We start from the raw sequence: 18,790 nt of genomic DNA, 5'->3' as shown, positions 1-18,790 counted from the left end.
GCCACAATAGCATGGTGTTTGAGCGGCTGTTGAAGGGCCTGATTTTCCGGGGCCACCCCACCTGCACCCTGGACCAGGTGTGTTCAAAGGTGAAGGAACTCCAGCAGGGCTATTGCAAGGCCTGGGACATGGCCGGGTGGTCAGGTGTAGCGCCCACAAGCTGCTCCTACTATTAAAAACTTTCTCAGCCTCCTGGGGCCCAACGAGGCCAGACCCCTGGTTGTCATCCTGGACATGGCTGAGCTGAGCTGGCAACAGAGGGCAAGGAGCGCCCAGGACAGGCAGCCAGTTCTAGTGCCTGGATCCCACCAGTGATGATGAGGCTCAAGCGAGGGGGCCCTTGTCATTGACCTCTTGTCTCGGCTGTCCAGCCAGGCCCCATCCACCCATCCTCACCCAACTTCCCGGAGGGATCCACAGGTAGGTGACATGCATGCCAGATGCCCTGGGGTCTGGGGAGGGGGCACTGTGTTATGCTTACATGACTTTCAAATCCAACAACTGCCAGCCCCGGTGCATGTGGACTCTGGAGAGCTATGCTCCCCAGGCCCCAGGGGGTCAATGTGTGACGCTCTGCGCTGCGCATCCAGGACAGCACCATGGACCATCTGGCCATGGGGGGACTGGAGTGGAGGAGCCTGCACCCATGGCACCCATGCAGGGAACCCTGGGATGTGGGCATCGCCAGGCCCCAGGACAGGTGTGGGTGGGTGGGGACATGGGGGCCAGCATGCAGGACTAATGGCCCGTTCCCCTCTCTCCTTCTGTTTCCACAGCTCCAGCAGCTGAACAAGCCCCACCACCCGAGGGTGAGGGGGAACGACCTGGACCCTGAGCAGGGACTGTGCAGGGCCGCCAGCAGGCCATCCGCCCATGTCACCAGGAGGAGGAGGATGCTGTCCACACTGCAGCCCTGTGGGACCTCACCGGCGTGCTGCAGGAGGGGCTTGCCATGGGGAGGAAGGCCTGGGACTGCGTTGTGGCAAACCTGGATGCCCTGACCCAGGCTGTGGTTGGCCGCCTTGCCCCAGCTGCTGCCCCCTCGCGAGCCACTCTTGCACCCACCCCACCAGGCAACCCTGCCTGCAGCACTTCCTGCCCCTGTACTTTCGAAAGAGTGCCCTGGCATGTGTGGATGTTCTCTTTTGGAAGTGAGGTGGAGGCCATTTGAAAGGGCGGGTTGAACCTTCGCTCCCTATTTGCCTGTGTGTACACCCCGTTTCAAAGGCCATCTTTCGACATTAAGTTTTGAAAGCTGCCCTTTCGAAAGGGATCTGTAGTGTAGACACAGCCTAAGAGGGAGAAACAATGAGAAGTCCTGTGGCACCTTATAGACTTCTCATTGTTTTTGTGGTTACAGACTAACCCAGCTACCCCTCTGATAATAAGAGGTAGATGTCTTCAGAGGAGAGTTGAGGCACATAGGTGGAGCAGCATTGGTAGAGTTTTCCATACTCTGTGTGTGTGTATTTTGAATAAATAGGGCTCTGGAACTTTCAGCTCTGTAGTTTGCATGAATTTACTAAATGTTCTATGGCTTTTATTTACCCTTTTAACAGAAAATAATAGGAAAAGTCAGCAATATCACTGGAATGTTAAAGGTTTGATTGATTAAAATGGATTGCACATGTCTCTTCTTGGCCACTGTATAAGATTAAGAAAGTTTCTGTAAAATGGAGACGACTGCTTAAATAAAAGTAATACATTTAAAATAATTTTAGCATAATTTTTTTAGTGAGGGTCAGAATCAGCTGAAGCTGTCTTTCAAAGTGTTTCTGAATATGTTGAACAGAACAAGTCCTAGTAGAGATTCTTAGGGAACCCTATTTATTGCTCTCCATTGTGAAAACTGTCCATTTATTACTACCCTTGCATTCTATCTTTTAACCAGTTACTGATCCGTGAAAGCCTCTGTCTTATTCCATGTTGCTTACTTTGCTAAAGAGCGTTTGATGAGGTACTATGTCAAAAACTTTCTCAAAGTCCAGGTACACTATACCAACTGGATCACCTATGTCAGCATGCTTGTTGATCCCCTGAAAGAATACTAATAGCTAGGGGGCATGATTTTTCTTTAGAAAGTTCATGTTGACTCTGACTTACTGGCCGTGTCTACACTAGCCCCAAACTTCGAAATAGCCACGCAAATGGCCATTTTGAAGTTTACTAATGAAGCGCTGAAATGCATATTCAGCGCTTCACTGACATGCGGGTGGCCGCAGCACTTCGAAATTGATGCGCCTCTCCGCCGCGCAGCTCGTCCCGACGGGGCTCCTTTTCGAAAGGACCCTGCCTGCTTCGAAGTCCCCTTATTGCGGCTGCCCCCATGCTAATGAAGCGCTGAATATACATTTCAGCGCTTCATTAGTAAACTTCGAAATGGCCATTTGCGCGGCCATTTTGAAGTTTGGAGCTTGTGTAGATGTAGCCACTGTGTTCTGTGTGTCTGATAATTCTGTTCTTTTGCCTGATTTCAATTTGCTTGGCACTGAAGTTAGACTTACCAGGCTGTAGTTGCCAGGATTTGACACTGGAGCCTTTTACAAACAATCGGAATTACATTCACTACCCTACAATCATCTTGTATGGAGGCTGTTTTAATCAGTAAGTTACATACCACAGCTAGTAGGTCTGCAGTTTCATATTAGAGTTCGTTTAGAACTCTTGGGTGAATACCATCTTAGTCTTGGTGACTTTTTCTGTTTAATTTATCAATTTGTTCCAACACCTCTTCGATTGATATTTCAATTTGGGATGGATACTCACACGATTTGTCACCTAAACAGAACGGCTCAATGTTAGGGATCCCCTTCACAACCTATGTAGTAAAGACTGATGCAAATAATTTATAATAATTATCAGGGTCCAAAAAAGAGCTAGATAAATTCCTGGAGGATAGGTCCATCAATATTTATTTGCTAGGATGGGTAGGGATGGTGTCCCTTATTCTCTGTTTGTCAGAAGCTGTAAATGGGTGATTGCCTGTTCTGTTCACTCCCTCTGGAGCATCTGGCATTGGCCACTGTTGGAAAACAGGATGCTGGGCTAGATGGACTTTTGGTCTGATCCAATTTGGCTGTCCTTCACGTTCTAATTTGTTTAGCTTTTCTGTGATGACCTTGTGTTCTCCGCTTGCTCTTTTAGCTCCTCAGTCACCCAACGACCCAACTATTTGTTGGACAGCCTTTCTGCTTCTGATGAACTTAAAAATATTTTTCCTGTTAGTTTGTGTTTTTACCTAGTTGCTTTTGAAATTCATTTTTGGCCTGCCTCATTATACTTTCACATTTGACTTGCCATTGTTTATGCTACTTTCTATATATTTTTTTCCACAGCAAGATTTGGCTTCCAGTATTTAAAGGCTGCCTTTTCCCCACTGAACACCACTTATTCTGCTGTTCAGTTCTGGTATCCTGTTTTGGGGTTTTTTTTTTGGTCCTCTTACTGGTTTTAATTGGAGCTATACATTTAGTTTGAGCCTCTGACTATTAAAAGTTTACATGCCTTTTTTAAATACTGCATTCTTTTGACTAATACTATTAATTTTCATTTAATTAACTTCTGCATTTTTGGGGTAGTCCCTTTTTTTGAAAATAAATGTTGCTGTGGTAGGTTTCTTTAGCATTTTCCTCCCATAGGGATGTTCAATTTAATTATGTTATGGTCATTATTACTGAGTGGTTCAGCTATAGTCTCTCTTTGAGCCAGATCCTGTGTTCTACTTTAGGATTAAATCAAGATTTGCCTTTTGGTGGGTTCAAGCTGTTCCATAAAGCAGTCATGTAAGGTGTGTAGAAATTTTATTTCTGCATCCGTTTCCAAGTTGGCACATACCTAGTTAATACAGAAGTAGTTGAAATCCCCCATTATTATTGGGGTTTCTGCCTTTGTAGCTTCTAATCTCCCAGAGCATTTCACAGTCACTGTCACCATCCTGGTCAGGTGGTTAATGGAATATTCCTAGTGCTGTACTTTAGTTTAAGCATGGTATTGCTATGCAGAGAGATTCTGTGATTGTTTGATTCATGTAAGATTTTTCTTTTACATTCTGCTTCTTCACATACAGTGACACTCTTCCACCAGTATGGCCTACTGTGTATTCCTGTATATTTTGTACCTTAGTATTATGGTGTCCCTTTGGTGTTCCTCACGTTTCCACAGTGCCTGTCATATCAGTATCCTCATTAAAGGCCAAATACTCCAGTTCACCCATCTCAGTATTTAGACTCCTAATATTCATATATGAGCACTTGTACATTTGATCAGTATTCAGGGGTGTGCCTTCATGTGTTATACTTAACTAGGACTGACGGTTCCTCATTAGCTCCTGCCTACATTTTACCAACTTCTTTCCTACTCTCTTTGCAAGGCTATTGAGTTCTGCCAGTAATACATTTATTTCTGAAGGATATAGCTGCCCGAACTGTGGGCTTCTCTGCACCTGTTGTCTTTCCCCCAACTTGGGATGAAATTACCTTCTCACCAGGCCTGCCTACTTTCATGTAATTCTGTGGGAGAGTCCAGGAGTGCTAGCTGCTGTATTACTGGGTGCACTCTTGCACACTGTGCTCCGGGTCACCTTTGATCACAGAATCCCTGAAGAAGAGTTCTATTACTTGAATGCAGTAGTACCTAATGACCAGCAAGAGGTCTGTCTGACCTGCTAAAACTCTGAATGATTTCTGGGAAGTGAGATGGAGGGAGGAATGTAGAGTAAGGAAGGTTGTGGGCATGTGAAAGAACATCCTCAGTGTTGTGTTCAGTACCCACAGTTGTTGGTGCATATCAGAGATGAATCTCATAAGGTGCAGCCAAGCTCGACCATACTGCAAAAATCCTTAAAGTACCAAAAAACAAAACCACCCCCCCCAAAAAAAAACAAAAACAAAACACCCTCCCCCCAAAAAAAAAAAAAGAAAAAACCCCAAAACCAACCAGCCAACCAAAAAAAAAACAAAACCACCCCCACATATCATTCAGTAATCCAGAAGGCAGCAGCAATGCCATTTCTAGCCTTCCTAATCTTCAGTTAGAAGGTCAAAACCCATCCCAGTGATTTCTCCGTATATTGCAACAGAAATTTAGATTAGCACATGTAATGAAGCAGATATTTTCATATGGACAGGGAAATTCAAATGGACTGTTCTTGCTTGAGAATATAGCAAAGGCTGCTAGTCCCGCTTTTTGAGATTCAGATTAGGGTGAAGCATGCCTTAACTCAGTGAGCTCTAGAGAAGGACTTTTTTTCATTTGGCTCCCACTGCACACCCTGTATAGACCTTGAATGTACTTGCTGCGCATAGACTTTGGACCCATACTGCAACACTAGAAACAAAAGAAAAACTATTAATACTCAGTCACAGTAAAGCCCCAGTCCTGCAAAGGCTTAAGGGGGGTCACTTACTGCACCTGAATAGTACTATTGAGTGGGGGCAAGTCATGGCCATGAAGTTAGTGTTTACATCTCTCTAGTCTCATGGGATATTTTTTCTAACTTTCCCTATTTGTCTTGCAAAAGTCTCAGACCATTGATAAATCAGTAATTGTGGTAAATTCCTTGAACGTCAGAGCACACAAACCTAGAAAGAGAGCTTGTTCTGCAAGGTGACACAAGCCTAAAGTAAGTATTGCAGATATATTGCATTCAGCATAAGTTATTATTGTCTGTTTTATGTCCCACAGAAGCTCCTTGTGCTACGCCACTGATCTGTAGCTTTGGAAGGCCTGTTGATTTAGAAAAAGATGATTACCAGAAGGTCGTATGCAACAACGAACACTGTCCCCACAGCACCTGGATGCACCTTCAATGTTTTTATGAGTGGGAAAGCAGCATTCTTGTTCAGTTTAACTGCATTGGCAGAGCAAGGAGTTGGAATGAAAAGCAGTGTCGTCAGAACATGTGGACAAAGAAGGGATACGATCTTGCTTTCCGCTTTTGTTCTTGTCGGTGTGGGCAGGGTCACTTAAAGAAAGACACAGACTGGTACCAAGTGAAACGAATGCAGGATGAGAGGAAGAAAAAGTCTGTGTCAGAGAAGAGCACAGGAAGGTCCATGACAGAGTCTATGGAAGAGGCCAAAAAGTGCAGGCCTGTCAACAAACCGCCAAAAGTTTTAAATCATGATGTCCAGAGAAGGCATTCTATGGACAGGCAGAACTCTCAAGAGAAAGGCGTCGTTAGTGGGAGCTATGCTGTTCGTTCTCCCTGTGGCTCTCCTGGCCAGTCCCCTCCTACAGGCTACTCTATTCTTGCCCCTGCACATTTTAGTGGCCCTCGTTCTTCGCGTTACTTAGGAGAATTTTTGAAGAATGCCATTCACTTAGAACCTCATAAAAAGAACATGACTGGTGGAGGCATGTTCAGGAATGCCCATTTTGATTATGGGGCCTCTGGTTTGCAAGTGCATAGATCAGGACATTTTGATGCCCCGGTGCAATTTTTGAGAAGGCTTGACCTATCTGAGTTGCTCACTCATATACCCAGGCATAAATTGAACACTTTTCATGTGCGAATGGAAGACGATGCCCAAGTGGGCCAAGGGGAGGACCTACGGAAATTTATTCTTGCAGCACTTAGTGCCAGCCACAGGAATGTTGTAAACTGTGCACTGTGTCATAGAGCACTGCCAGTATTTGAACAGTTTCCGTTAGTGGATGGCACCCTGTTTCTTAGTCCGTCGAGACATGATGAAATTGAATATGATGTTCCCTGTCACCTTCAAGGTACAGGTTATCTGTCTGTTGCATTGGGGTCTCTTTAAAACGATTGAACTGCTTTTTTGTTGATTTCATTTTAGATTTGCATCCCTGGAGAGCAAGTGCTTTTGTAAAGCTTGTGTTCTTTTCCAGTTTACCATAGGGTTGAACCGGAAGTAGTAAAGTTTGGTATAAGTAGCTCATCAAAAATGGATGTGTTGTATGGGCTGGAAGGCATAAACATTAACATACCTTGCTGGTAGTTCTTCAGCCAAGGGCCTTTCCTTCAGGGTTCCTGGTACAGTGGGTAACAGTTTTTCAGCCCTTCTGTGTTGCACTGCAGAGTCTTACAGTTAGCGGTTGTAAATCAGATACTTCCTCAAAACTAAATTTCCTGTTGTTGTCTGGATTAAGGTCTGAAGCTAGACATCTACCAGAGGAGCTGGTTATGCCACTTGGTGCATGTATAGCTTATGCGGGGGGTGGACGGTTCTTTTTTTTTAAAGAAAGTACCTAATAGCAGTAAGTTATTTATTCTGTGGAGAGAAAGAGGGCTACTGTAGCATACATACAGGACTCAGGATATTCCTTGCTACCTCTAGCTAGACACACACAGGTAATCCAAGCGACTGACTAAAGAATATGGGCAACAATCTGTGCAAAACAAAGTGTCAACAGGAATATGAGGATTTTGGTTGACACAGCAGGGATTACTTTAACAGTTTTATGGAAAAAAAAACAAACAAGAAGGTGGGAGTAAGAAACCCCCCAGAGGAGGCATTTTTAAGCTGCATTTTTTCCTGTTCATAAGTGTTTTGTTTTTTGTTTTTTAAATCCCAGATTGGTCATGCCCATCACATAAACTTGCTTTATTTAACAAACAGTGGTAGAATTATTACATTGCACTAAGTCATTAAACTTTGCACAGGCTTACATTATTGCTTCTGTATGACCTGATGTACTTCAAAGAAAAAAAAGCAAGTGATCTAAGATAATGTGTGGCATGAACAAAAAATGTAGCAATATGGGGCAAGGGTGTTTATTGGTGCTTTTTTGGAGGGCATAATGTGCTCATGGTTTTGCCTGATCAGTATTTACAACATTTAATCTGTCGTGTGTCAATTTAATATTTGCTAAAAATAATCTGAAATTCTTACATTATTATTACTTGTGCATTTTATTAACTGCTTCCTGACGCTAAGTAGATTCATGTACACCTGTGCAAATACTAGATCGAAGGAGATTACCTAAATTGTTGAAGGTTACTTTCCTTCATCTTCAACAGAATGATTTGTTACAAAAAGATTACGTTTAATCATCTTAGTGCACATTTTGACACATACAGTTAAACTACAAGTCTCTGTTTCAGGACACAGTTTCCCTCCTGAGGGAAACAAACCATTTATTGCCATGAGTGATTTAGCCATCAAATCATTTGATTAAGAATCTCAAAATTAATGGTGGAGAAGATGAAATATTTCTGTACGCGGAAGCTATGAATACTGTAATATACATTTAAAGTTGTCTTCTATAAAAATTGATGCACAGAAAAAAAGATTTCTAATGCATGAATTATGTCAAAGATCGAATTTCCAGATATTCACCTGACCAACAGAAGTATTTGTACTCTACGAGCATTGTAAGGAAGGGTCTGAGTAATAAGGCTGCCATCACAAAACTACTTTTTGAAGCTTGTAGACTTCAGCTATAAAAACCCTCATACATTTTCTCAGCTTGGGAACATTTTTTACTGGTGTATAGTTACAGGAATGCAAAAAATGGAAGCTTTATCTGTTTGGTTAAATAGCCTTACTCTCCACGTCTCTAAAATGTTTGCTTTGAAAAATAATTGTTTTAAATCTGACAGACTTAATTATACTTGTTGGCTTCCAGACATTTGTATATTTTGAGATTTTTCCAAAGCAGCTGCTATATTTATGAATTCATTCATCACTGATTAAAAAATTGTACATTCAACACTTGATTCATAAGAGCACAGCCTGTGTCCTGAAAGCACAAAATCACAGCACACAACTCTTTTGTATATGATTTGTAGTTGAATATTATAGCAAACTTTCTTGAATACCAGTAATGCAAAATATAGGGTGATGATTATAATAGGTATGTGTCTAGTTAAATAGCCAGTGCTCAGTTCAACAACACTGAGTGAGCCCAGTTCAACAACACTGGATCTCCAAAATGTGTGGAGCTTTTTATTTCTCACCAGAATTTTGTATCTCAGGGTAAGTCACCACTGACAAGTCTGTTCATGTTTTTAGAAAATAAATATTCAGTCTTGAAGTCTGTATTCCTTGCCTGCTATGGAACTCAGTGTAATTTACCCATCTCTTGAAAATTCACCCCTACATAGGGAGCATATGATTCAAAATACTGGTTGAACCTCTCTAGTCTGGCACCCTTGGGATGTGACCAGTGCCAGAAGAGAGAATTTGCCGGCTGATGTGAGGTCAGTATTGTCTAGCAGCATTACCAAACACCTCTAGTACTTAGTGGGCTGTTTGAAGACATTTGGGGTAAATAGCAGCACAGAACACTGAGAACCACGACTGGTGACTGTAAAACATTGGGACCATGGGAAACTTGGTAACACCCATGATAAATGATTGTCTGGCTAACTAAAATCATGCTGGATTACAGATGTTGCCAGATGGGAATGTGGGATTATAGAGGTTCAACCTGTATGATGGGGAGAAGGAATTACATTAACACTTCACACTGGAAGTGAGTGTGTAGAATACTGTCTAGTATGTTGACATTTGTATAAATATCTGAAAAAGCAATGTGAATTAAAGCAGCATTCGCTCACGTCTGAAAGACACATGCCTTAAAGGGTACTGCAAAGCAAAATCAGGAAGGGTTGCAGTTTTGCTCTTGTCTTCCTTTCTGTGGTTTCTCACATAAGGAGTGACAACGCATCCTTATTTCCTTCTGCTTGCTGGGAGACCTTTGCAAGATACCTGACATATGGGAATGGAATTATTAAACCAGACTAGCAAGTGAGCTGCAAGCCTTCCTTCTCGAGGTGGGAATTGGTGAAGTATTGGTGAGCGAGCTCGGTGTGATACCACTTTTCGGGTCCTCATAATATTTTGCCAAAGTCTTCCAGCAAAGAGAAAACTGAGGTGTTGACATCCCTCTTTATTTAAAAATTGGGGCCTTTTGCCCTGTTAAACAATTTGGGCCAGTCTTTTTCAAATTTCATAAAGTATGTACTTTATGCAAATCATTTTTAAGAAGAATGAGAATGACAGAATGGCACAGGAAATGTCTGCTTTAACCTTTTGGATAATGTCTCCTTTCCTTAAGAAATATGTTTCCTGTTCACAGGAAGGCTTATGCACCTCTATGCTGTTTGTGTTGATTGCTTAGAAGGGGTTCACAAAATTATCTGCATTAAGTGCAAGTCTCGATGGGATGGAAGCTGGCATCAACTGGGAACCATGTATACCTATGATATCCTGGCAGCCTCTCCCTGTTGTCAGGTTAGTATTCTGCATAATAAGGTGAAATTCCAGCTGAAAGTAAACAAAACAAGAGCCTGTGTTTATTCTCCCTCCTTCCTCCATCCTATCTGAAACCCTCTAACTTATGAGCACCAATCAGTATCACACAGAACGTCAGACTAGATGATACAATGGTCCCTTTCTTGTTCTAAAATCTATGAAATTGTAATGCATAGGGGTGTGCAGGGAGGTTAAAAAAATACAATATAAACCACTTGTGCAGGGGATAGACCTAAGATATGTTTAAAGATAATCCATTTTAAACTAAGCTTTAATGCTTAGATTGCATAATCACTTTATAGTATCTCGTGCAGATTAAGTGTTTGCATCGCAGTTCATTTTGGGATTATAGCAAAGGCCTAGCAAAATTGCAGTTACTGTTTAAATAGCACTTTTAATCAAGGCCTGGTGAGTTGTTTGAAGTATGCTGTTTTAGCAAGGGGATAGCCTTGGTGAAAAGGAAAAAATAATGGAAACACTTCAATTTTCTGGGCTTGGAGAATTCCCTGTCTCACTATTCTTCACTCTGAGTGCAGCGATGTCTTTCTGCTAACTTCTGAAGAAACTTGGTTTTGATTTGACGATAGCCCGGTTTGCACCATAGAAAGAGAAGAATCTCCTGGAGGGAATAGAGTGCTCAGAATCTTTCAGCAGAGGTTCCATCATTGCAGATTAATGTGTGGTTAAGGGATCTGATGGATTGGGGATGCACAATACCTTGCAATAGTTCATAAGATATTAACTTTTGGTGTAATGCTCAAATGGAGATCCAGTAGGTTTACAAATGATACTCCATTGGACAAGTGTAGGAATTAGATTGTCCTGCAAACAGGACAAAGAAACAGATTGAGTCAGTTCAGTAAATAACTCTGTTGCATCAGATATGCTCCTCACAAATGGGAATATACCTCCATTCATTGTGTATTGAGTTACCTTTCTTTCCTGGGCAATATCTTTATCAAGATTTGCAAGCTCTGTGCATTATTACTACTAAGTACCAACAAGTTGCTTATCTTGGTAGAAAACACCAGAAGATGACCATCGCTACTTGGGAGACTTCGCAGTCAAAGAAACCTTGACAGGTGCAAGCTCTCATTACTAAGGGATGGAGTTTAAAAATAAATGTGGGTGATCAGATGAACCTGGGTTACTGGTGCTGGAGACAGGTACTCAGCATCAAGCTCAGTAGTTAATTGGCTTTCATAGTAGTAGCTGCATTGACAAATGTTATCTCGTGGTTTTGTGCACTTCTTAAATTCTGAGCCTCTCTAAGAAGGAAGTTTTAAATGCAGTATTACAGTTGACATTTTGATCTTGTGAAAGTCAGGCAATTTAGATTTTCTCACATTTAGCTTAATTTTTATTCCTCACGTGTATATAGTACAGGAGTTTTAGTTATGTGTTCAGTGAGCAGTGTGAAAATACTTGGTAAGCAGTTCAATATAATGGAATACAAAATGATCAATTTTCAGTCCCTTAAATTATTAGATGTATTCATTTTTGATACTGTACCTATATAGGTGTGTTGCACATGTGCAAAGGGGCAGAGTTAAGATATGTAAACTAAATCTGAATTGCCTTAAATTATTTTAACTTAAAAGTAGTATTCGATACTACTTTATTCCAAAACATCCCAGAGCATTTCACAGTGGCAGGAACGGCAAAACTTTGGCCAACAAGATTATTACAAGCACTCATTTCATTAAAGGCAGTTTTGGAATCTTTAGCTTCCAAGCAGATGAGACACTGGCTTTTAATGCTCCCGCAATCTGAGTTGTACATGAGTGAATAGTTTTTTCAAGCAAAACATCACTGAAGAGCTCTCAGTGAAGAGGATTTTTGTTATTTTGAGATGTGGTCTATGTTCAGAAGCACCTATTACAGTGTGCAACTTACGCCCTGCCTCCATACCGATCAGCCCTAGTTTCCTCCCACACTCCATCATGGACTCTATTCTCTGCTTATCTTCTCTCCTCCCACACTGGAGTCTGTCTTTTTCACACTGCCTGCTGTGCTTGCAACAGCCTGCTTTTTTATTTTTATCGAGTGGCCTGCATTTTTTCATACCCCAATCTCTCCTTAAGACTCATTCTGCCCAGCCTTCTGCTGCTGATCAGTAATGGCTCTGTCTTTTCTTACCCAGTTCTCATCTTGCCAAATAATGTTTACTTTTCAAGACCAAGTCCCATCTATTTGGAATTTGCTGTATTCTAGTATACAAAATATATTACAATGTCTAGCTTTTACATAGGTTGTCAGTGTTAAATATATTTAACATATTGGGCATGATCTAATACCGTATCATGTTGCAGGAATCTGTAAATCCGTAAAGATTAAAATGTAGCTATTCAGCATAGTCCGATTATGATTTAAATATAAAAAGTCTATAAAAATCACAATAATAGATCGTATTTATGTAGATTAAGAATTGTGATGCTGTTTAGACTTTTTATATTTAGACCATAATCTATGTTGCATATCTTCATTTTACTCTTTGTCTACAATAATAGATTTTACTTATTTAAATTAAGAATTATATGGCACAGATTTAAAATTGCTTCTCTTTACTTCAGTGTTTAACACATTATGGCACGCGACATTGATAAGGTGAAGCATTAACATTAAAAAAATATATACATATAAATTTGGAGATTCTGTATGTATGACCAGTCAGAACTGAATTCCCCTGTGTTAGGAGTCAAAGATAGCACTATATTTCATATAGGGAAAAAAAAAACCCTCAAAATTTGTACTGTGTCTTGAGTGTGACCTCATAAATTCATTAATAAAATCCATAGAGGTAGATACATCCAAAGGTAATGCACATTTTCTAGAATTTTGATTTACAAAAACTGAATTAGCAGAATTTGTTTATTCCTAAACTTTAACTAGTTTAATCTACATACAGGTACTGTAGGTTTGTGGATTCCCCACTTCATTCTGTAAAAACAGCATGGATTGTGTTCAGTTGGGATGCCCTACTGGATGGTTTCTTGCCAAATTAATCATAATGCTATGCTATCTGAAACGTTTCTTTCTTCTCTCATGGCTGTGCTACAGTTACACTAAACATGCTGGCTTATTAAAAAGTTAAGGTAAACACATCATGCCTCAACAGTTCCTGGTGGCTCCACCCTCAACTGTACAGAGGATACAATTTTCAAAATAATTTAGGCACCTCCATCACTTTTGAAAATGGAATTTAGGCACTTTTGTTACTTTTATCCATGGATTAATCCACAAAAACTCAAGAAAGTCATGTGACAATGCTAGCCTGATGAAAACTTGAAACACATTTAGAAAAATCTTGCTTGGAAGGAAGAATTGAAAGAACATTTGAAGGTTTATCTGAAGAGCCAGGTTATCATGAGAAAAACAAATATTACCTATTTGATGATCACTTAGGGCTCAATATTGCAAGGGGTTTCAGTGGGAGTTGAGGCTTTTCAGAAATTAACCAAATCACCTGAAGGCATTCCTGTTAAGCATTGGCACTTACTATCGAATCTCATAAGCTATACTTTCCTAATCAAACCTGTCCTTCGGAATGGATTGTGAGAGACATATTCTTTTTTTCTGTGGCAAGAATGGAAGGAAATTCAAGTGTTTCACAATGTTTCTATCTACTTTTTGACAGGCTCGACTGAACTGTAAGCACTGTGGAAAGCCAGTAATAGATGTACGGATTGGGATGCAGTATTTCTCTGAATACAGCAATGTCCAGCAGTGCCCACACTGTGGAAATCTAGACTACCACTTTGTGAAACCATTCTCTTCATTTAAAGTTCTGGAGGCTTATTGACGAAAGCTTTGCTTTAGTAATAGCTATTTTATGGGTATTACTACTTTATTAGACACCTTTTTATAGGATCCATTCTGTGACAAAATTAATTTCTTTTCTAAATGAAAGAGCAGCTTTTTTGTGTGTCTGTGTACATATATATTAATATGTATATATGAGTTATGAAGACCTGGTCCTTCTGACAAGATTTCAGCAGAGGTTGGAGGCTAACCAACTAATCACAAGAGTGGGTGGGGGCAGGGAACTCTCAGCTCACATGGTTCAATTTCAAGTTTTGTATTAGCACAGAAGAGCTTAAAGGGTAGAAAGGTTTTTAGAAAAGAGGGTGAGCCCAGTTTGGAAATAAGAGATTTTGTGGACCCACCACCATTAGGGCTGGGTGAGAGATGAAATCTTCATGAAGGACCCAGTCTTGCTACCAGTGAATTCTTTAGGATCTTTGCCATTGACTTCATTGGGAACAGGATTACACCTAAATAAGATATCTTAAGTTATACTAGCTGGTCTGCTTTCAGTTTCCCAGAATTGGTAAATTAAAATATTGTGACGAGTGAATGTAAATCTGTGCCAGAAAATGCAACCTTAAAAATCTTTTTGGCATGGTGTCTTCCTGCAGTATGTATTTGATATGAGTTGCCCTCACTGACAGATTGTATGGAGATAGTACTGTTTCCATCAGTGTTGTAATTTTAGCAGTCAGGTCAATTGTTTATACCAAAACAAGCTTAAGATTTTAATACACTTTGTTTAAAGTTATTTGCTTTGCAGATATTTTTTAGAACGTTGCTGTGATGTACAGAAGGATCACATTGAAAGATGCCGTCCATTGCAAGTCAGTTATGGAAGGGTATGTGTGGGCACATTTGTGGTGGGATTGGAATGTTACAGATTGCATGGCTGAGGCAGGTATGACTGTCTCGTAAAGAGGACCTTGAAAAGAATGTTCAGGGCTGAGTAAGATGTGTGCCCACTGTAAGGTATTTGTGCCATCAAAAACGCCTCATGACTTTATTTCAGAGTTTAGTATCTTTTCTGAAATAGCCACTGCACCTTAGTCTTTCAAAGGTATGTCAATCTGGATATTGCCCAATTGATTCTGAGGACTTTGAAACAATGTATATTTTAAAAAGTTTAGCATTCTTCTTTACATTCCCACATGTAATAAACTATAACAGATAATGAATTGATATCAGAGGCGTTGTCTCTATAGAGTTTGCCAGTGTTCTCTTTCTTTGTTTCCTCCTGTGCAAGAATTTAAAAATAAAAAAAATTCTAAGTCCTCAAGATCAGTCTGTTATTTTTAATACCACATTCATCACTATGGTGTCTGTTGTCATGTGACTACCCACTGAGGTGGTATAATTATTACATAAAACAACTAACAGCATTTAAGTGGTCAAACACTATGTATAGACCAAATATGGGTTTCCACAGATTATAATTGCTTATAATATTTATTGAAAATATAAATTGAAAATGACTCTGATATTCTGCATATCCTGTGAAAAATGCAGCTAAAGTTGGCAACAAAATAAAACTGGTGACCTACTTTTTTCTAACTTTTAAATGTCATACACCTAATATTTGCAGTGTGTGTCCAGATTGGGTAATTGGTTTTGTATTCATCAAGAAAGTCAGTGCATATTTTTCCTTTCATGAGGCTATGGCTTGGACAAGAACAGTACAAAGTTTTGTTGGCATGGCTGTGTGACTAGGAATATGGGTGGGGGGAGAACATAAAAAAACCCACATACACGCCCCTACCTGACAGCTGTGCTGGAAAAACAGCCAGTGTAGTTGTTGTGTCGGCAGAAGCGGCCATCGAGTTTGGAGAGATGGTGTAGCTACCCTGGCAGGACATCATCTTTTGTCCTGATGTGCTGCATCTCCAGTAGGGATCTTTGCTATGGCTGATAAAGACTCTGTGATTTAGATAGGACCAGTGTCTTCACTGCAGAGTTAACTCTTCTCAGTTTAGCCTCAATCAGGTGAGGGAGGACACTTTGCAAACTATAACTTGACCTGCAGAAGGGTTGTGTGAGCAGTTGATGTGTTGTGCTAAATTGAGCTGTAGCCTGAATCCCTGGACAGGCTAGTCAACTTGAGTTAAACACCTTTAGAATTGAGGGTTTGTGGGTGGACTGGTTTAGAGTTATAGTTCATATTTACTTAGCAGTGGAGACAAGCCCTCAAACTTGGAGGCATTATTTCAATATATTCGGGGTCGGGGGGGAGGGGGGGGGCTAGGGGTGTCACCTGTGCACTCTGACGAAATATTTATTTAGTCTTTTTCAGAGGATCCAGCATGTGAAAATCTCTTTAGTTGGTTTGATTGTAAATATAGCCTACTGCACTCACCTTAGCATTTTGGTGGTCTAAAACCATGTTGAAATGAGAAACTGTTTTAAACACAAAGGAGAGGAACACGGGCTACTTGGATTGCTGTATCATTCAGTAGTTGGGCCTGATTTTTCTCTGCCCTGAGTCTTTTCATTGAGTATTCATTTGCACCAGTGGAAGGTGGGTATCAAAGGCAATGAGAATGGTAGTATGCTATACCTGCTTTTCAGTGTTTGTAAAGGTGTAAGGAGCTATGTGAGGGAATGGAGAATCAGGGTATTGGTTTCTTTAGGGCTTTTCTAATATTCCTGTTAATGTACCTGTCATTCAATGGCTTAGTTTATGCTTCTCATGTTTATATGACCAGTAAGATGCTTATCTATAGTATGACTACCATTTTAATAAGAAAATGTATGACAGACTGTACCGTTTCCGCAAAGCAGTGTCAAGAGCTTAGCAAACAGTGGGATAGGATAAAGCATGTTCAAGGTTACCTTGAAAGAAAGTGTTTAGAGGACTGTAGATGCAACATTGTCCAAGAAAACAAATAAGTCTGGAGAGTTTATTTTGCTGGTGAATTCCTTGATGCTACTACTTTAAAAATGTCTATTTTCTTATAAAAATACAGCTTTCTAGCAAATATTTGCATCACATCGGTAAAAAAATATCCTTATTGGAAGCCAACTGAATTTGTGAAAATATTCCTCTTCTCCTCCTCTGCAAAGGATATTGTCCTAATTTATGGAGAATACTTTATGCTTCTTGATAATGAGAACTGGATCTCAAGTTGAATTACCTAAAATTGTAATTTGCATAACATACCAACTAAGACCTCAGTCCTGCAAACTAATCTATTCAGGAAGACCCTTCTCCCATACAGACTTGAAATGGGCTCTGCACTTGTGCAAGGATCAAGTTACAGGGTTGGGACCCAGTGGTCACTTTTAAAATACACGAGAGTTAAACTGGAGATTTAAATTGGTTTGTTTTTCATCTTGGTGAGGGATGGAAGATATCTTGAGATGTTAAACATTTGAACTGCAAAACAATTTGTTGAGTGTTAAAACAAACAAACAAACAAAAATGCATGTTGCTTAGTGTGTATCTATATTTACAGGAAATCAACCCGGTCAGGGTCGATCTTCTGAGGTTTGATTTTGCACACCTATTGGGGACATGCAAAAATCTAATGAGCAGAGGCCGACAGTCAACCCCTGAACTCCTCATTCTTGCCCGGAGTGAGGGAGAAAAACTGTGAACTTTCCTCAGTGAGGACAGCCAAGCGAGTTGATCTTAGATGTGTCGATTCCAGGTACACAATTGGAGCTGGTATCGATGCATCTTCAGTGGACTTTAAGGTCTAGTGTAGACCTTGCCTTGGAGTGTCTGGGTTAAGCTGTCTTCTCTGTCCCCCTTTCCATCCACTGTGGTTGGCTTAAATGGTGCACATGAAACACGATTTTGTAATCCATAATGCAGTCCACTGAATTTTAAGGATTCATTTTATAGGCATGTCACTCATGGACATAGCAAGAACATGTGCTCTTTATATCTTTAGTCTCAGAATGAACTTTTCAAAGGAGATGCTTGCTTTCAGATGATCTTTATATTGCATATATACAAATTAACTTTTCCATCAGTAGGACTTCTAAAACCTAATTTTGGTACGTGTACTTAAACTAGAACATGTACTTAAAATAGAAGAAGAGTTTCACCCAGTTCATGTTGGAAGATATAATACGTTTCAATATGTAAAATCATCTATCTCTTGCTACAGAGCCATTTTAAAAATCCAGTACTTTTTACCCTAAAATACAGAATTTGTGTTTTGTCTAGTAGTAATTAGTCTATCAAGTGATTTTCTAAGGTGATTTAATTGGAGGAATTAATAATTTTCAGTTAAGTATTGAGAGGGAGACTTAACCCAGTTTCTTTAGATTTATACTTCTCACTTTAGTATATCAGGTACCCATGGGCAAATATATCGTGATGTCACCATTAAAAAAATTTGTCAGTAAAGGTTTGTTGTGGAGACATTTTTAGAATGAACTTTTACAGAGGGAAGAATATGTACATAGCAAATGAATGTTGATGACATTAAAATAATTGGTTAAATTATTTGCGTGTGGTGTTATGGGACTTTTGTTGCAATTTCTCTGTATTAAAAGAAGAAATAAATTCCAGAGAGCTACCTGTTTAGGTTTGTTATTTTAATGACTGAAATAAAAGTTCATGGTAGTGTGTGTGTTGGTCCACTTAGGGAGTAATTTAAACTAGCTTTCTTACCCTATTGTCTCTTGACAGTCACATTTTGGGAAAGGAGCTGGCTCTTTTCTTTTAAGAAAGCTTTGGAGTATTCGAGGATATGGTGATGCTAATTTGAGGCTATCAGTAACCGCATAGGGACTGACAAAGGTAGGTATATTTA

At 40.1% G+C, this 18,790-nt stretch overlaps 1 protein-coding gene across 2 annotated transcripts in view; it reads left to right on the top strand.

Annotated features, from left to right (window-relative positions):
- Nucleotides 1-15,306, top strand: part of HECA (hdc homolog, cell cycle regulator) — a 32,561-nt gene extending 17,255 nt beyond the window's left edge. Inside the window, exons 2-4 of one of the 2 annotated variants that reach the window (XR_012645031.1) lie at nucleotides 5,683-6,723; nucleotides 9,068-9,163; nucleotides 10,045-10,084. Coding sequence is in view for 1 of the 2 variants with exons in the window: in XM_074990465.1 (XP_074846566.1) it covers nucleotides 5,683-6,723; nucleotides 10,045-10,199; nucleotides 13,858-14,022 (1,361 nt within the window). In the remaining variant the exon portion in view is untranslated. Of the gene's footprint in view, nucleotides 1-5,682; nucleotides 6,724-9,067; nucleotides 9,164-10,044; nucleotides 10,200-13,857 lie in introns of those variants that run through there. The other variant, XM_074990465.1, reaches the window with a different exon arrangement.
- The last annotated feature ends 3,484 nt before the right edge of the window (nucleotides 15,307-18,790 follow it).

The sequence above is a fragment of the Carettochelys insculpta genome, chromosome 3 (genome assembly GCF_033958435.1).
Source record: "Carettochelys insculpta isolate YL-2023 chromosome 3, ASM3395843v1, whole genome shotgun sequence".
Lineage (NCBI taxonomy): Eukaryota > Metazoa > Chordata > Testudines > Carettochelyidae > Carettochelys > Carettochelys insculpta.
The sequence above is the reverse complement of the archived record's forward strand: the minus strand, read 5'-3'. Positions and strand labels throughout refer to the sequence as shown.